The 19695-nt window shown below is 44.5% G+C and overlaps 1 protein-coding gene across 2 annotated transcripts in view; it reads right to left on the bottom strand.

The window, feature by feature from the left end:
• Nucleotides 1–19695, bottom strand: part of LOC143942691 (NACHT, LRR and PYD domains-containing protein 12-like) — a 55090-nt gene that overhangs the window by 23166 nt on the left and 12229 nt on the right. For both annotated transcript variants that reach the window (XM_077464069.1, XM_077464068.1), the window contains 4 exons: nucleotides 16231–16385; nucleotides 9815–10001; nucleotides 4905–4970; nucleotides 340–2062 (listed from right to left, as the gene is read on the bottom strand). In XM_077464069.1, coding sequence (XP_077320195.1) covers nucleotides 340–2062; nucleotides 4905–4970; nucleotides 9815–10001; nucleotides 16231–16385 — 2131 coding nt within the window. The remainder of the gene's footprint in view (nucleotides 1–339; nucleotides 2063–4904; nucleotides 4971–9814; nucleotides 10002–16230; nucleotides 16386–19695) is intronic.

The following is a 19695-nucleotide window of genomic DNA, read 5'->3' as shown; positions in this document are numbered from 1 at the left end:
GCTATTGGCTACTGGCTATGAACTTCCTTATTCTAGTCCGGTCGTATGTCATCACGTTCGAATCCGTTGGACTTTGGTGTGATTGTGTGTGGCCAAGTCCGTTCATTCGGAAAATCCATCAGAACTCCGCCGAAAGTCCGTCGGAAAGACCGTCGGACCTAGTCCCTCAAAGTCCGGTTGTGTGTACGTGGCATTGATCTGTATGAATCCCTTTGGCTTGATATTCTAATACTTTTTCTCTATGAATTTCAAAGTGAAACATTCATCATCCTGATGAACTATCTATTCAAGTGAAGGTGTCAGATGTTTGGCATGTTTCTCTGTGTAAATTGTGCTTACCTAAGATCTTTCACTGTATGTAGAACTGAACCAAGACGCTCCAAGCCCTCACTATGGATGAAAGAAGAGTCTAAATCAAGACTTTCTGTGTTTTTGCTTATCTTGAGGATAAACATCAACACGGTGCATTCCAATGGTGCCAAGTGAAATTCGGAAAAGTCAAAAGTTGTCATCGACCTGAGAAAACGTGATACCAGACCATCATTCTGAGACTCGTACAGGTAGGTGAAAATATTCAGCAGCCTTCTCTTGTCATCATCTGAACCTCCTGCCACGTTGAACGATGCAATAAAACCGCTGAGCCAAGTAATTACTTGCTTGGCTGCATCTGAGGCATTGCAGGCATCAAAATACCTAGCCAAAGGAGATCTGGTGGTATTATGAGAAAGTCCGATCAGAAAACGGAGAAAGAGTTCTCCACGATTATCTTCAAAGGACCTGGCTTTTTCAATGGAAGACCTTAGTTCTTCTGCAGAATAGTCAATAAAATGACGTAAGGCAGCCACAAATTCTTGAATGGTGAGATGGAGGAAGGAATAAGTCACACAAGAGGACTGTTTCGATTCTACCATGAAGTTTGATAGAAGACGTTCTGAAGAATCAAGGTGGAATGAACTCAGATTGCTCTTCTCAAATGTAAGAATATGGTTCATGACGCCGTTTTCTGCCATCCGCCCAATGAAGTTCAGCAGTTCTTTAACCCGGTCTTTGTTGACATCCTGATTGTGATTGGCCAAAAGGTTAGAGACAAAAGCAACGAAGAGTTGTGTCACTGTTTTGGGCAACGATGCCATCAGCTGCTCTATGTTTTGTGATTGGATTCTAAAGCTCCTGGATAACACTGTACAGATGATCCAGCAGTATGTTGGGATGTAACAGAACGTGTACAATGTCCCATTCTCTCTAACGTAATGAAAAGCCCTTTCTGCTAATTCTGACGTGTCAAAAAAATTGTGGAAGTACTTCTTTCTCTCTGCGGGGAAGAACCCTACAATCTCCGATAATCTCTGGAAGTCACTTGTGTTGATGTCTGCCAGTTTTGATGGGCGACTGGTCATCAGGACAGAACATCCCTTGAGTAGAGATCCCTTTACTAAACTAAGCACAATTGAACCAAGCTGCACCCGTTGCCTCGTGCTGCTGCACAATTGCCCCGATTTGAAATCCATGGGGCAATTACTTTCATCTAAGCCGTCAAATATGAAGAGTAGTTTTTCCGGGTTTTTGAAGATGTCGCTGAGATAATTCTCCAGATATGGATACTCTGTACAAATCATTTCCTCCAGGGTGATCTCTTTATCATGCTGATTGAGGACCCGGAATTTGAAGAAAAAAACAAAATTAAACCTCTGATACATGTTGCCTTTCACCCAGTCAAAGACAAATTTCTGCATCATGGTGGTCTTTCCAACTCCTGGCACTCCACTCACCAAGACGGCATGTGGCATACATTCAGATCGGTGGCACCAGCGGAATAGCTTGTCGATGCTTATACGTTCCAGACCATGTTTGGCTTGCTTTAAAAAAAGTTCATGTTGACCACCGGTGTATAAGATCTCATGCTGAGAACGTTGTTTAAATTGATAAGTAGAAACAACTATTAGATCCAAATAGCGCTCAGAAATCGGAAATCTCTGTTGATTCAGTGTCGTTCCTGGAGGTATATTCTCCACAAGAGTCTGTGTTAAGTCCAGCAGATGTTTTTTATGACAAGTCCAGATTTCTAAAAGACACAATGGGGAATTCAATACTTTAAAGACAGCATTTTACAAGGATAGTAGATATCCAGTATATATATAATATATATATATATATATATATATATATATATATATATATATATATATATATATATACACATATATGCATACACAGTATATAAAGTGGATAGAGCAAGAGTTAGAACCTCTTTCCTCTTTTGGATTTTATTGGTTTCTGTAGCCAATGATGGGATCTTGCCTCACTTAATGTGTGGTCACCAAGACAGGAAGCTAAAATAACTTTTCCAATGGAGGCACAGACAATAATCTATTATTTTTTTTGAATATGAAGGGGAAGGGTGTTATACTTTACAATATTACATTTTTGTTCTTGGCTTTACACATTTGTACCAACATTCAGGGCTTTTGTTCTCAGAGAATAGGTGCAGGAACTCCCCCTTTCCGAGTTACCAATTGTCTCCGCCCCAACCCACCTCCGAGTCCTATTCCTTGGTTCCACCCCCTACCCACCTCCCAGTACCGCCCCTTTTAAAGAATACAGAACCACATATAATTTTGTGGTGCGTAGTAATTTGTATGGCATTCGGTAATGATAGCAAGAAAGGCCGTAAAATAGATACCCTGCAGCCGGTAACAATAGGGCCCCACGCCAGCAACAATAGACCCCCCTCCCAACAATGGACCAATACGCAACAAAATGTCCCCTCTACTAAGAGTAGACTATCAGCAGCAACAACATATCTCCCCGCAGCCAGCATCAATAGACTCTCTGTCAGCCAACAACAATATATCCCTCCCTCAACATTAGATCTCAACCAGAAACATCTGACCCCCCCCCAGCAATATAAGACCCACCCTCAGCAACAATAGGCCTCCCACCAGCAACATTAGACCTCCTCAGCAACAATAGACCCCCCTGCAAAAATAGGCCCCCTCCAACTAGAATATATCCCGCAATCAATAGACCCAGCAGCACACCCCAGCTTTTCTTGCCATTACATACAGTCAGTACTGGAGGTGCCAGAACTGCGTTCACCCGCTTTCCCGCTAAAAAAAGGCCCTGCCAACATTTATTAGGGTTCTACTAGTGTAGAGAAAGCTTTAGTCTGCCTAAAATGAGGCAAAATACCCTTTTATCATTTATATTTGTCACTGCAATGGGTGTCCCCATTGGAAGATCTCTCGTCACCACCTATTCCAGTGTTGTAAAATTTGGGATTTCCCATCCCTGTGCTTGTGACAATTGTAATCATGGATAGATAGAGATGATGACTACATCCAGCAATAACATGGATAGAATTAGAAAAAAGTACATCTATGATAACAGTTGGGTTAGCAAACACCAGACCAAAATTGGTGATAGCAAGCAATAAAACTGATAATAGGACAAACAAGTGCTCAAAAGGGATAATTATGCAGGCCAGGTCAGAAGTAAGGCCACAGCCCTTTTGGCCCTACTTCTCCTATAGATCACAGGATTGCACTTAAAACTGCACTCCTGTGACCAGGACAGGACTTAGGGTGGTGGGGGCCCCTGGGCTTGAGTCACTTTCGGGCCCTGCCTTCTATACATTATCGTATTTATCGGTGTATAACACGTGCCGGCGTAGAACACGCACCCCAAGTTTAGGAGGGAATGTTATGGAAAAAACGTACATTTAAATGCCCATCAATGCAGCCTTATCAGTGTCCATCTGAAGCCTTGCCCATCCATCTGCAACCTTGTCCAGTGTCTTTGCAGCCTTGTCAGTGTAGCCTTGAAGTTTAAAAATGGCGCCGCCGAGATACAGAGTCCTGTGTATCTCGGGTCCTCTCAGCGGCTCTCGGGTCCTCTCGGCGGCTCTCAGGTCCTGACTGTGAGTGAGCCGAGTACACTCGGCTATGTATCTCGACGGGGCGCCCTATTGGGCGGGGCCCATGGGCTTGAGCCCAGTCAAGGTAAGTCCAGCCCTGCCTGTGACCCATTTTCAGTCGACAGTGGTTTAAAGTTCACTGTCGGCTGACTCACTTAGCTCCAGGCTCTAGGGATATCCCGACTTTAATGTTAGGATGCACCCAGATGGCAGCTGGCTCATCCTTTCAGCGAGCTGTTCCCACCCCCCCAAAGCCCGGTGCGTGCCAGTGAGCGCTGGAGGGGCAGATGCTGAGAGCCAGTGACTGAGATGCCAAGAACTGAACAATCAGTGGTCTTTCATCTCTCAGTTCCCAGTGTAGAGCCGGCAGGGGGGACTTCCACATTTCTCTCTTAATAAATAGGATGCTCAGGGAAGGTGATAATAAAAGGTAGTCTACTTTAGGGCCTATTGGCATGGCGTGGTTAAAGAAAGTATGGAGCTTTAGACTTAAAGTTACCGTACCCTGTAAAGTGGGCTATCAGGCTTTTACATCATTTATAATACTTAATACTTAATATATTATTACCGTAATGAGGTCAAGCTGCATATACAGTAATATATATGCTTCTTGTTTCACTTTTCTTTTTATCTTAAACAATGCCTGTTCTGGCAGCACTAGTAGAGTCAGACATAAGCAGCAGCCCAACTCTTCAAAAATCCCCACCCCATCCCGAGCACACGGCTCCAATCAACAGAGCTGCTCAAGGAGTGGAACCAATGTTGATTAGAGAAGGACTCAGTGGGGCTTGTTGAACCCCAGGAGGGTCCGGCTTCTGTTTGTGTATGAGAGCCTCGGTCTGACTCTTTTAGTGCTGCAGGCACAGGATATTGTTGCATCCCTCAGCTGATATAAAAAAAAGGACACTCTTTTTTTTTTACTGTATATGCAGCCTGACTACATAACAATAAATGAAGGCAATTTAGTTGGGTTTTAAAAAAAAAAACTAACCTTTCTGCTCCAGAGGCACCGTAGACTCCAACGTGTCCTCAAGAATGTGTGCCAATAACATAACATCTGAAAGAAAAGCGCAGGAACAATGGTAAGTCACCGGGGGGTAAGTCACCAGGGAGCAAGCAGGCTTTTTCTTGGTTCTCATTCACTAATTGGGTATTCATTTCAGACAAAAAAAAATGGTTGTGGTGTGTGTGGTTTGTACCACCCTTCAAGAAATTGGACTATATCTTTCTGTTAGATACAGTATCTCACAAAGGTGAGAATATTTTCTTCTCTCTTTTCATGTGACAACACTGAAGAAATGAAGTAGTGAGTGTACAGCTTGTATAACAGTGTAAATTTGCCGTCCCCTCAAAGTGACTCAACACACAGCCATTAATGTCTAAACCGCTGGCAACAAAAGTGAGTACACCCCTAAGTGAAAATGTACAAATTGGGCCCAAAGTGTCAATATTTTGTGTGGCCGCCATTATTTTCCAGCACTGCCTTAACCCTCTTGGGCATGGAGGTCACCAGAGCTTCACAGGTCACCACTGGAGTCCTCTTCCCCTCCTCCATGATGACATCACAGAGCTGGTGGATGTTGGAGACCTTGCGCTCCTCCACCTTCCGTTTGAGGATGCCCCACAGATGATCAATAGGGTTTAGGTCTGGAGACATGCTTGGCCAGTCCATCACCTTTACCCTCAGCTTCTTTAGCAAGGCAGTGGTCATCTTGGAGGTGTGTTTGGGGTGGTTATCATGTTGGAATACTGCCCTGCGGCCCAGTCTCTGAAGGGAGGGGATCATGCTCTGCTTCAGTATGTCACAGTACATGTTGGCATTCATGGATCCCTCAATGATCTGTAGCCCCCCAGTGCCAGCAGCACTGATGCAGCCCCAGACCATGACACTCCCACCACCATGCTTGACTGTAGGCAAGACACACTTGTCTTTGTCCTCCTCACCTGGTTGCCCCCACACACGCTTATCACCATCTGACCCCAAATACGTTTATCTTGGTCTCATCAGACCACAGGACATGGTTCCAGTAATCCATCTCCTTAGTCTGCTTGTCTTCAGCAAACTGTTTGCGGGCTTTCTTGTACATCATCTTTAGAAGAGACTTCCTTCTGGGACGACAGCCATGCAGACCAATTTGATGCAGTGTGCGGCATATGGCCTGAGCACTGACAGGCTGATCCCCCACCCCTTCAACCTCTGAAGCAATGCTGGCAGCCCTCATACATCTATTTCACAAAAACAACCTCTGGATATGACGCTGAATACGTGACCTCAACTTCTTTGGTTGACCATGGCGAGGCCTGTTCTGAGTGGAACCTGTCCTGTTATACCGCTGTATGGTCTTGGCCACCGTGCTGCAGCTCAGCTTCAGGGTCTTGGCAATCTTCTTATAACCTAGGCCATCTTTATGTAGAGCAACAATTCTATTTTTCAGATCCTCAGATAGTTATTTGCCATGAGGTGCCATGTTGAACTTCCAGTGACCAGTATGAGAGAGTGAGAGCGATAACACCAAATTTAACACACCTGCTCCCCATTCACACCTGAGACCTTGTAACACTAACGAGTCACATGACACTGGGGAGGGAAAATGGCTAATTGCGCCCAATTTGGACATTTTCAGTTAGGGGTGTACTCACTTTTGTTGCCAGCGGTTTAGACATTAATGGCTGTGTGTTGAGTTATTTTGAGGGGACGGCAAATTTACACTGTTATACAAGCTGTACACTCACTACTTTACATTGTAGACAAGTGTCATTTCTTCAGTGTTGTCACATGAAAAGATAGAAGAAAATATTTACGAAAATGTGAGGAGTGTACTTACTTTTGTGAGATATTGTATTACCATACCCAACTGTCCTTTGCCTACATACAGTGCTTTGTGTCTTTCTCATCTCAGGAAGCATTACAGTTACATAGAGTATAGGACTGACGTGTATATTAAATATTTAAAATTATGATGGTTTCATGGGGTTACTACGGTGTGAAGATTATGGCCTCATAAAATGGAGTAGTAGTAGCATTGGCCTGGCTGCACAACAACAGTCAAGTAACTTTCATAAAGAGAAGCAACTTTCTTAAAGAGTTGCAGGATAGGACCCTAGTTAGTGTCAGGAATTCTCATAATTGTAGACGTCTCCACTTCCTGTGCCTGTCCATTGACCACCTTGTGGTCAATGGACCACTAAATGTGAGGAAAAAGCCAACATTTCGGGGGGACGCAAATTCTGTTGAAAAATATCTAAAGGCCCATACACACGATCGGACTTTTTGACAACAAACATGCAAATTAGCTGTTTTAATGCCACGTACACACGATCGGAATTCTCGTTGGAAAAGGTCTGATGGTTTTTCTGTCGGAATTCTGCTCAAACTGTCTTGCCTACACACGGTCACACCAAATTCTGACCGCCAAGAATGCGGTGATGTACAACACGTACAACGGGACTAGAAAAAGGAAGTTCAACACCTAGTAGCCAATAGACATGTGCATTCGTTTTCGTCCGAATGCATTTTCGTCCGAATTTCAGCTATTTTCGTTTTCGTTTTGACAAACGATAACGAAAGCACAAAATCTGAAAAACGAAAGATCCGACATAAATAAATGCTTTATTTTCGTTTTCATTGTTACAACAGTTCGATATAGAATAGGAGATTCGACATGACTCTGACAACAATCTGTGTCTATAGAACCTGTGGTCGAATGTGCCTAACCTTACCTCTATTAGTCCAAGATTATATAGAGAAAATATTCGACAGAGAAAAAAGATTTGACAGAGAGAAAAGATTCTGCCCCCCTCTGATGTAACGGAAACCTGCCTGTGTTACATCAGAGGGGGGCGGGGTCACCCATACGTCACGGGGAACCCCGGGTTTCCCCTTGCGTCAGAGGGGGGCGGGGTCAGGTGACGGGTGGCCCCGCCCACCGTATATAAGAAACGTCAAGTCGCCGGAATGTCTGTAGTGTCTCCTCCACGGAGACAGAAGAAGGACGGAGGTTTCGCTGCGCTGGATGACATGAGACATCGCTGGAGAGATGACCGTCCGTCGCTGGATAGCAAGAGTGGATTACCGCCGCTGGAATCTTTTTTTTATTTTTTTATTTTTAATAAAGGAATTTTTCAAAAGTGTGTTTGTTTTATTTAACCATTTTTTACACTTTCTTTGTGAAATGGTAGGGGTACTTTTGTACCCCCTTACCATTTCAAACAGGGGGGGGGCCGGGATCTGGGGGTCCCCTTGTTAAAGGGGGCTTCCAGATTCTGATAAGCCCCCCGCCCGCAGACCTCCACAACCACCGGCCAGGGTTGTGGAGATGAGGCCCTTGTCCTCATCAACATGGGGACAAGGTGCTTTGAGGGGTCACAGACCCCCAAAGCATCCTCCCAATGTTGAGGGCATGTGGCCTGGTACGGTTCAGGAGGGAGGGGGGCCGCTCTCTCATCCCCCCCTCTTTTCCTGCGGCCTGCCAGGTTGCGTGCTCGGATAAAGGGTCTGGTATGGATTTTTAGGGGGAACCCCACGCCAATTTTTTTTTAAATTTGACGCGGGGTTCCCCTTAATATCCATACCAGACCTGAAGGCATACTATAGACAACCCCCCCCTACGAAATTTAAAGGAATATTACACTTTTATTGTTTCACTTTAATCATTATTAAAATCACTGCTCCCGAAAAAACGGCCGTTTTTAAAACTTTTTTTTGCATTGATCCATGTCCCCGGGGGCAGAACCCGGGTCCCCAAACACTTTTTAGGACAGTAACTTGCAAATTAGCCTTTAAAATTAGCACTTTAGATTTTGAACGTTGGAGTCCCATAGACTTTAATAGGGTTCTAAAGTATGCTATATATACTAGCTTCTTTATACATTCGACAGACACTATAAACCTTCAAAGACAGATTCGACCGTAATTCATGTGGATTTTCGGACGAATGCAATTTTTGAACGAAAAACGAAATAAATAAAAACGAATTTCGGGAGTAACTAAATAAATTAAGTTTTCGGACGAAAACGAAATTCCGAAACGAAATATTTTACTCTGCACATGTCTAGTAGCCAATAGCTTCCTTCTCGTTGTTGAATCCGAGCAATTTGTGAGTTTTTGTGCGTACACACGATTGGAATTTCCAATAGAACGTTTTTCCATCGCGAAAATTGAGAACATGCTATCAAATTTTTGCTAGCGGGAATTCGACCAGCTAAATTTCGATGGAGCCTACACACGGTCGCATTTTCCGATGAAAAGGTCTCATCGGTCTTTTGCTGCCCGAAATTCCGATCGTGTGGCATGAGGCAACATCCGACCGTGTGTACGCTCCATCCGACAAACTTTTTTGGTTTTCATCTGACTTTTGTTGGCTGTGCGAATGGACAAACTTTCCGGCAACAAAAGTCCGATGGAGCAAAGTCCGATCGCGTGTACAGAAACCCATAGGACTTTTGTACAAAGTACAAACACGCATGCTCAGAACCGATGCAAAAGATCAGACAACAATACGGAAGCTGACCAAAGGTGGCGGTAAAGAGCAGAAAAACCACATGCTTTGGTGAAATTTGGCTGAAAAAGTCCTGCCGTGTGTATGCAATGCAAGTTCACGGCCAACGCCCTTTGTACAAAAATCCACTGGAAAATTTGTACAAAGTCCGATCGTGTGTATGAGGCTTAAGGGGGCATTTCATTTCACTTCCTGTTGTGTTTTTTTTTTTTTAAATCAGGCACCCTTGCATGCCTAGTGTGCCAATGACGTGCCCATCTTGCAGAGTAATACTCCATCTTGTTGTGGTCTGTCCCTCTGTACCCCGTTGCAAAATACCCAAACTTTTTTATGACAAAACTCTTCAGAAATGTTAATTCTCCTCAAGTTTGAAACCAAATTGTGCATCCAATGGGTGACATACCACTCTGGTCTGCCGCGTTGATCTCATTGATAATTCCCAACAAATTCGGGTGCTGGTGGTCTTTCTGTAGAGCGCACAGAGTTTTAAACAATCCAATGACGGCATCTCTCCCTATGGACAGTATATCTTCTAACAGCAGTTGTGGAACGGCTTCTGGACCCAGTTGTTCCTCCATTGATCTGTAGTTCTGTAGAACAAGGACAATTCCAGAAGATAATATTGGTAAATCAAAATGGAAAACTGGAAAACTAAGGAGGCAGGCAGGAAAAGTAAAGGAGACTTTATGTGAAAGAGGACAAAATAGATGCCGACAAATCTACACAGGACTTAAAGAATCTATACGAAATTCACCATTGTGGCAATTGTTTACTTCTACGGAACGAGGGTGCATTTCCCTACACCCCAAAAGCCACTGGTATTAAACGCAACCTTTTTTAGACATGTGCAATTGATTTTGGTCCGACTATAAATTCAGACAAATTTTTGGTTAGTCGGAGATTTGCATGTATCCGAATCTCCGAATGAAATAGAAAAAGAATATACGGAATGAAATTCTTTACTAACGAACTTCATATTTTCGGAATGATTCAAATTCGGATTGGTCGAAAAATGATGGAATTCTGTGTGTAGAATAGCTGGTTGTTAAGAAGTGGGCCCGGGAAGCTGCGTTCTTAACAACCGATGACTGATCAGCTGTCAGCGGGCTTCCCCACCAAAACTTGCTGCATTTAGAGGGCGCCGTCCTTCTTTTTTCTCGTCTTGTCTTCCCCACTGACAGCTGAAAGGTAAACAAAGGAATGCTGGCAATAAAAAATGTTTTGTTTTGTTTTTAAAACAGCATGGGGTCTCTGCCAATCAATGCCAGGCCCTTCGGGTCTGGTAAGGATTTTAAGAGGGAACCCCATGCCAAAATATAAAAAAAATGTTGATGGATCCCCCCCCCCATAGTTTATACCAGACCCTTACCTGAGCATGCAGCCCAGGAAAGGGGGGGGGGGATAAGCAAGCGCCCCCCTCCTGAATCATCCTAGACAACATGCCCTCACCATGGGGAGGTGCTTTGGGGCAGAGGAACTCTGCCTTAGTTCTGCCCCCCCCCCCTTGTGAAAGAGTAGGGGAGTTTTACAGAGTGACTTCCCACCCAAATGGAGGTCCCTGTATTTCAGAGCCAAAAAAGTAGAGACGCATTCATGCCCAACTAATTCAAGCAATGACCAATATTAATTTGCCCTAATATATACGCTATATTACCAAAAGTATTGGGACGCCTGCCTTTACACGCACATGAACTTTAATGGCATCCCAGTCTTAGTCCGTAGGGTTCAATATTGAGTTGGCCCACCCCTTGCAGCTATAACAGCTTCAACTCTTCTGGGATGCCATTAAAATTCATGTGTGTGCATAAAGGCAACTGTCCCAATTCTTTTGTCAATATAGTGTAGATGGCATAATGTAAAACCTCTACAAATATAATCACTTAGCAATTAAGATGTCTGATGTCTAGAAACAGGTCAAAGAGACTAGGTAAATAGAGGTCTGCAACATCAGCCTCCCCATGGTCCTCACTTTATGCTTAGCAACTGGACTGCTTTAAAATATCCTCATATCTCTGAGCTATCAAAACCCCTACTTCAATAAACCATGTGTAGCGCTGGCTCCTGACAAGCAGGCGCTATATGTTTTTTCAAAGTTAATTTTCCTGAAACCCCAGGGGAGGACTCATCAGGAGAACGCCGTGCGCAAAGACTGGCTTCTCTGAAGGAGCTTGGAGGCTTGGTTGAAGGACACTAAGTGGATCTACACTCATACGGTATCGCCGGATCGGCTGAGAGATACTGGTACCGTATGATAGATGTCCCTCAGTAAGGCTCAAGTCTGTGGCAGAGACTTTCTCAATAGACATGTGCATTCGTTTTCGTCCGAATGCATTTTCGTCCGAATTTCAGCTATTTTCGTTTTCGTTTTGACAAACGATAACGAAAGCACAAAATCCGAAAAACGAAAGATCCGACATAAATAAATGCTTTATTTTCGTTTTCATTGTTACAACAGTTCGATATAGAATAGGAGATTCGACATGACTCTGACAACAATCTGTGTCTATAGAACCTGTGGTCGAATGTGCTTAACCTCACCTCTATTAGTCCAAGATTATATATAGAAAATATTCGACAGAGAAAAAAGATTTGACAGAGAGAAAAGATTCTGCAAGTTACTGTCCTAAAAAGTGTTTGGGGACCCGGGTCCTGCCCCAGGGGACATGAATCAATGCAAAAAAAAGTTTTAAAAATGGCCGTTTTTTCGGGAGCAGTGATTTTAATAATGATTAAAGTGAAACAATAAAAGTGTAATATTCCTTTAAATTTCGTAGGGGGGGGGGTTGTCTATAGTATGCCTGTGAAGGGGCGCATGTTTCCCGTGCTTAGAATTGTCCCTGCACAAAGTGTCATTTATGCAGGAAAAAAAGTCCTTTAAAATCACTCGCAGCTATTATGAATTGTCGGCTCCGTAATACAGAGAACACTCATTGAAAGTCATTGATAAAAAAAAAAAAAAAAAAATAAAAAAAAAAGCGTGGGGGTCCCCCAAATTCAATTACCAGGCCCTTCAGGTCTGGTATGGATATTAAGGGGAACCCTGCCTCAAATTTAAGAAAAAAATTGACGTGGGGTTCCCCCTAAAAATCCATACCAGACCCTTTATCCGAGCACGCAACCTGGCAGGCCGCAGGAAAAGAGGGGGGATGAGAAAGCGGCCCCCCCTCCCTCCTGAACCGTACCAGGCCACATGCCCTCAACATTGGGAGGATGCTTTGGGGGTCTGTGACCCCTCAAAGCACCTTGTCCCCATGTTGATGAGGACAAGGGCCTCATCTCCACAACCCTGGCCGGTGGTTGTGGAGGTCTGCGGGCGGGGGGCTTATCAGAATCTGGAAGCCCCCTTTAACAAGGGGACCCCCAGATCCCGCCCCCCCCCCTGTTTGAAATGGTAAGGGGGTACAAAAGTACCCCTACCATTTCACAAAAAAGTGTAAAAAATGGTTAAATAAAACAAACACACTTTTGAAAAATTCCTTTATTAAAAATAAAAAAATAAAAAAAAGATTCCAGCGGCGGTAATCCACTCTTGCTATCCAGCGACGGACGGTCATCTCTCCAGCGATGTCTCATGTCATCCAGCGCAGCGATCCTCCGTCCTTCTTCTGTCTCCGTGGAGGAGACACTACAGACATTCCGGCGACTTGACGTTTCTTATATACGGTGGGCGGGGCCACCCGTCACCTGACCCCGCCCCCCTCTGACGCAAGGGGAAACCCGGGGTTCCCTGTGACGTATGGGTGACCCCGCCCCCCTCTGATGTAACGGAAACCTGCCTGTGTTACATCAGAGGGGGGCGGGGTCACCCATACGTCACGGGGAACCCCGGGTTTCCCCTTGCGTCAGAGGGGGGCGGGGTCAGGTGACAGGTGGCCCCGCCCACCGTATATAAGAAACGTCAAGCCGCCGGAATGTCTGTAGTGTCTCCTCCACGGAGACAGAAGAAGGACGGAGGATTCGCTGCGCTGGATGACATGAGACATTGCTGGAGAGATGACCGTCCGTCGCTGGATAGCAAGAGTGGATTACCGCCGCTGGAATCTTTTTTTTATTTTTTTATTTTTAATAAAGGAATTTTTCAAAAGTGTGTTTGTTTTATTTAACCATTTTTTTACACTTTCTTTGTGAAATGGTAGGGGTACTTTTGTACCCCCTTACCATTTCAAACAGGGGGGGGCCGGGATCTGGGGGTCCCCTTGTTAAAGGGGGCTTCCAGATTCTGATAAGCCCCCCGCCCGCAGACCTCCACAACCACCGGCCAGGGTTGTGGAGTGGAGATGAGGCCCTTGTCCTCATCAACATGGGGACAAGGTGCTTTGAGGGGTCACAGACCCCCAAAGCATCCTCCCAATGTTGAGGGCATGTGGCCTGGTACGGTTCAGGAGGGAGGGGGGGCCGCTCTCTCGTCCCCCCCTCTTTTCCTGCGGCCTGCCAGGTTGCGTGCTCGGATAAAGGGTCTGGTATGGATTTTTAGGGGGAACCCCACGTCAATTTTTTTTTAAATTTGAGGCAGGGTTCCCCTTAATATCCATACCAGACCTGAAGGGCCTGGTAATTGAATTTGGGGGACCCCCACGCTTTTTTATTTATTTATTTATTTATTTTTTTATCAATGACTTTCAATGAGTGTTCTCTGTATTACGGAGCCGACAATTCATAATAGCTGCGAGTGATTTTAAAGGACTTTTTTTCCTGCATAAATGACACTTTGTGCAGGGACAGTTCTAAGCAGCAGAAACATGCGCCCCTTCACAGGCATACTATAGACAACCCCCCCCCTACGAAATTTAAAGGAATATTACACTTTTATTGTTTCACTTTAATCATTATTAAAATCACTGCTCCCGAAAAAACGGCCGTTTTTAAAACTTTTTTTTGCATTGATACATGTCCCCTGGGGCAGGACCCGGGTCCCCAAACACTTTTTAGGACAGTAACTTGCATATTAGCCTTTAAAATTAGCACTTTAGATTTTGAACGTTGGAGTCCCATAGACTTTAATAGGGTTCTAAAGTATGCCATATATACTAGCTCCGTCAAATCTTCTTTATACATTCGACAGACACTATAAACCTTCAAAGACAGATTCGACCGTAATTCATGTGGATTTTCGGAAGAATGCAATTTTTGAACGAAAAACGAAATAAATAAAAACGAATTTCGGGAGTAACTAAATAAATTAAGTTTTCGGACGAAAACGAAATTCCGAAACGAAATATTTTACTCTGCACATGTCTATTTCTCAAATATCCTACGCTCAAGTCTGTGGCAGAGACTTTACTTAACACCCTACCGGCTGCTAGGCCTAGTGAGAGGGGGTCTATCTGGGGGTTGTAAAATCCAGTTGTGAAACGGTTGCTATTCTCTGGTGTTTCCTATAAGAGACTTTCCATTTTTGCAGTCTAAAGTACCTGAACTTACTCCTAACCCTCTACCCTTCATTCACTCTGTTTCTGTTTCAAATAAATAACCCAAAAGAAGATTCAGTGTCAGTTTCCACATTTCTTTGGGCCGTTTACCACGGGAACCCCTAGATGGAGAAGCAGTCAAGAAGGTAACGGTAAGCCCAATAAAACCAGCAGCTCCTTCGGGGGTCAGTGCTACAATGTACAGCCCCAAAATAAAGTTCCAAAAAAGTGCTCCCAGAAAAAAATAGAAAACCCTACATGTTTCGCTCAAACACAAGCTTCATCAGGGGTGTAAATAAATTTAAAGGAACCACCAACAGAAGTGAACAGGGAACTATATCATTAGACAAACACATGGTAGATGGACTGTGAGAACTGAATAGAGATGGGCCGATCACCCCCCTGTTCGGTTTGCAGCAGAACTCCAGAACAGGCAAAAAGTTTTGCCCCGAACAGCAAACTTCATTTAAGTCTATAGGAGCCGAACATGAGAAATCAAAAGTACCCATTTTATAGGCTCATAATATTCAAATAATTGGTAATAAAAGGGGTATGGGGGTCTGGGTACTTCTCTGTGGGGTGGGACATATATCAATCAAATTATTATTTTTTTAAACTATCATTTTTTTCAGGAGCAGTGATTTTAATGATTCTTAACCACCTCCCACCCACTGTGTGTGATCCAATCACTGCTGATCACACGTAAACACAGAAGTGCCGGTTATGGGCTCTCCTCGCCTCACATTTACAGTGTGTGAGGAGAGGAGAGCCAATCAGTGGCATCTCCTCACAGGGGAGACCTATACAGGTAATCAGGGCACTGATAATTTACAAAGCATTGCCCAGTCAGGGTGCATTGTAGGGCATTCGGCGGGGTGAACACCCACTGAAATACCCTGCAAATTCGGGTGTTCCCCAAACGGGGTGCACAGCCAATGTTTAGTCAAAAACTCACGCCCGGGGCGTAATGTTCACCCAACACTAGTGATCAGAAGCGCTTCAATCACATAGGCAACAGATCAGCAGCACCAAGGTAACATCTAAATATCCCCCAGCTCTTGCACAACAAAAGCTCAAAGAGATATATGCAAAAGAAGATCCAATAGTGTAGTATGGAGGAGTAACACTGACAATGTGCAGACACATACAAGTGCCTTTTTACAGCATGCATATAAGCGGCGTAGCTCTGTCAGTTAAAAAAAATGGTGTCTGGCCCCTCCCAGTGTGATGTCGTCACACAGGTCCCGCCCTCTTTACGTGTTTCGCCCCTCCCGGCTTTCTTTATGGCCATGTTTCTGTTTGTTTCTTTCATTTATTTACTGGATATGATATAAAACAGTTACAACCCTCATACTGAAGGCAAAACCATGTACACTCAATGATGCTATAAAGTCCCAGTCATATTCCTTACCTCGATGTCCAAGCGCATGTAATTCTGAGACTCACACAGGAACCTATGAGTAGGTAGATATTCCAGGACACAGGTGATATCGCCTTTGAAATACTCGTACACCATCCTAAGCTCATAGTCTTCATACTCAGACAGTCTTTGACCCAACTTGTCAACTGGAGAAAGAATTATATTTTAAAATGTAACCTAAAAAAACGTAATGTAAACTTCAAGCTCTAGTGTGTATGAAGTGCTCTTAAATTGTGATTGTCTAATCCAGCATTTCCTGACATTTTTTAAGTTGTAACACGCTTTAAAAGTATGCAAAATCTCCAGGCACCCCAGTCTAAAATGTATATGTTACTTATCAATGAGAAACCTGAGCCTGGGATGATGCACACACAATCACCTTGATGAAATTATCTTCACATCAGAGGTCCCCTTCACATCAGAGTTCCTCCATCACATCAGAAGCCCCCCATCACATCAGAGGTCCTCCCATCCCATCAGATTTCCTCCATCACATCAAGCCCCTATCACATCAAAGGTCCTCCCATCCCATCAGAGTTTCTCAATCACAACAGAAGCCCCCCATCACATCAGAGGTCCCCCCATCGCATCAGAAGCCCTTATCACACCAGAATTCCCCCATCACATCAGAAGTCTTTCTTTACATCAGAAGTTCTCCTTCACATCAGAGCCCAACCTCACATATGAGCCCCCCCCCCCCCCCCCCATCACATCAGATTTTCCCCTATCACATCAGAAGCTCCTCATCCCATCAGAATACCTCTTATCAGATCAGAAGCCCCTCATCCTATCACAACATCAGAATTCCTCCTATCACATCAGAGTGCTCTTCCATCATATCACAGCCCCCCTTCATATCAGAGCTCCCCCATACCATCAGATTTTCCCTATCACATTAGAGGTTCCTTCCATCATATCAGAGCCCCCATCACATCAGAAGTCCCTAATCATATCAGAAGTCCTCCAATTAGAGTTCCCCCATCACATCAGAAGTCCCCCTTCACACCAGAGGTCCTCCCATTCCATCAGAGTTCCTCCATCACAACAGAAGCCCCCCATCACATCAGAGCCTCCCTTCACATCAGAGGTCCTCCCATTGCATCAGAAGCCCCTATCACACCAGAGGTCCTCCCATCATATCAGAGTTCCCCCATCACATCAGAAGTCCCCCTTCACACCAGAGGTCCTCCCATCCCATCAGAGTTCCTCCATCACAACAGAAGCCCCTCATCACATCAGAGCCTCCCTTCACATCAGAGGTCCTCCCATTGCATCAGAAGCCCCTATCATACCAGAGGTCCTCCCATCATATCAGAGTTCCCCCATCACATCAGAAGTATTTCTTCACATCAGAAGTTCTCCTTCACTTCAGAGCCTCCCCCCCCCCCCCAATCACATCAGATTTTCCCCTATCACATCAGAAGCCCCTCATCCCATCAGAATACCTCCTATCAGATCAGAAGCCCCTCATCCCGTCAGAACATCAGAATTCCTCCTACCACATCAGAGCTTTCTTCCATCATTCATATCACATCCCCCCTTCATATCAGAGTTCCCCCATCCCATCAGATTTTCCCTATCACATTAGAGGTTCCTTCCATCATATCAGAACCCCCATCACATCAAAAGTCCCTAATCATATAAGAAGTCCACCCATCCCATCAGAGTTCCCCATCACATCAGAAGTCCCCCTTCACACCAGAGGTCCTCCCATCCCATCAGAGTTCCTCCATCACAACAGAAGCCCCCCATCACATCAGAGCCTACCTTCACATCAGAGGTCCTCCCATTGCATCAGAAGCCCCTATCACACCAGAGGTCCTCCCATCATATCAGAGTTCCCCCATAACATCAGAAGTCTTTCTACACATCAGAAGTTCTCCTTCACTTCAGAGCCCCCCATCACATCAGAGCCCCCCCCCCATCACATCAGATTTTCCCCTATCACATCAGAAGCTCCTCATCCCATCAGAATACCTCTTATCAGATCAGAAGCCCCTCATCCCATCAGAACATCAGAATTCTTCCTATCACATCAGAGTGCTCTTCCATCATATCACAGCCCCCCTTCATATCAGAGCTCCTCCATCCCATCAGATTTTCCCTATCACATTAGAGGTTCCTTCCATCATATCAGAGCCCCCATCACATCAAAAGTCCCTAATCATATAAGAAGTCCACCCATCCCATCAGAGTTCCCCCATCACATCAGAAGTCCCTTCACATCAGAGGTCCTCCCATCCCATCAGAGTTCCTCCATCGCAACAGAAGCCCCCCATCACATCAGAGCCTCCCTTCACACCAGAGGTCCTCCCATCGTATCAGAGTTCCCCCATCACATCAGAAGTTTTCCTTCACACCAGAGGTCCTCCCATCGTATCAGAGTTCCCCCATCACATCAGAAGTTTTCCTTCACATCAGAAGTTCTCCTTCACTTCAGAGCTCCCCCCCCCTCACATCTCCAGGCACCCTCTTTGGTTTTCAGCCTTTTTTCCCAGCATCCTATCATCATTTGCTCACTCTCATTCCGTGGTCACTTTTTTGTCACTTTTCCCACTTCCAGTCGGTTTCTACTTCTTCACAGGGTTGCCCCGGTTCTCAGGCCTGCTGGGTGGTCGCCTGTGTGGGTTGTTTCTGGAACCTGCCCGCCTTGGCTCCCAGGTGGAGAAGTCTCCGGATGCCTGTCTTGCCTGACCATTACATAACCAAACACATTTACCATAATTAGTAGGTATACACCTTGGTGCAGGGGGTTGTATACTCCACCCCCCTCCTCCCTATAAACTTACTAACGATTTACATAATATTTTTATTTTAGATAAATCACGTGCATGCTCCTGATGAGTGGCGTGGAAGCCATGAAACGCGTCAAGCTATCTGATGCCGTGTACCTCAACCTTTATACATCTTTTCCAACTATTTAATATCATGTAACCTCAATCTGTACAGGTTTAGTGAGGCCTTAGGTCCTGCAGATACTATCTTTAATATTACTGCAATTAACCCCAAATTTTTGGTGACTCTTGGAATTTATTACAAATTTGATTATATGAATCCCTTGTTATTATCATTATTATTAAGATTATTATTATTATTATTATTATTAATGATCTTATCCATATTTATTGTTTATTTATGGTAATGATTATATTGTGCGACTGCATGTTATCATTGTATTTATTGGCAATGGTTACACTGTAGGATTTTACGCTACTATCATGTTTATTGTGAGTATTATGTTTATTGTTTTTCCTAATATCAATTTGGTTTGTATATTTTATCCAAATAAATTCCCAGTGTTCAACTATTTACCCATTTGCAACCATGTTCTTCATATAAAGTCCCACCTTCTGTGCTCTCTTCTTTTGACTCAGAGCCCCCCCCCCCCCCCCCAATCACATCAGATTTTCCCCTATCACATCAGAAGCCCCTCATCCCTTCAGAATACCGCCTATC

This window comes from Lithobates pipiens, unplaced genomic scaffold (assembly GCF_037356315.1).
Source record: "Lithobates pipiens isolate NorthernLeopardFrog02 unplaced genomic scaffold, aLitPip1_a1.2 Scaffold_30, whole genome shotgun sequence".
NCBI classification, from domain to species: Eukaryota; Metazoa; Chordata; class Amphibia; order Anura; family Ranidae; genus Lithobates; species Lithobates pipiens.
This window is presented reverse-complemented; position numbering and strand designations above follow the sequence as displayed.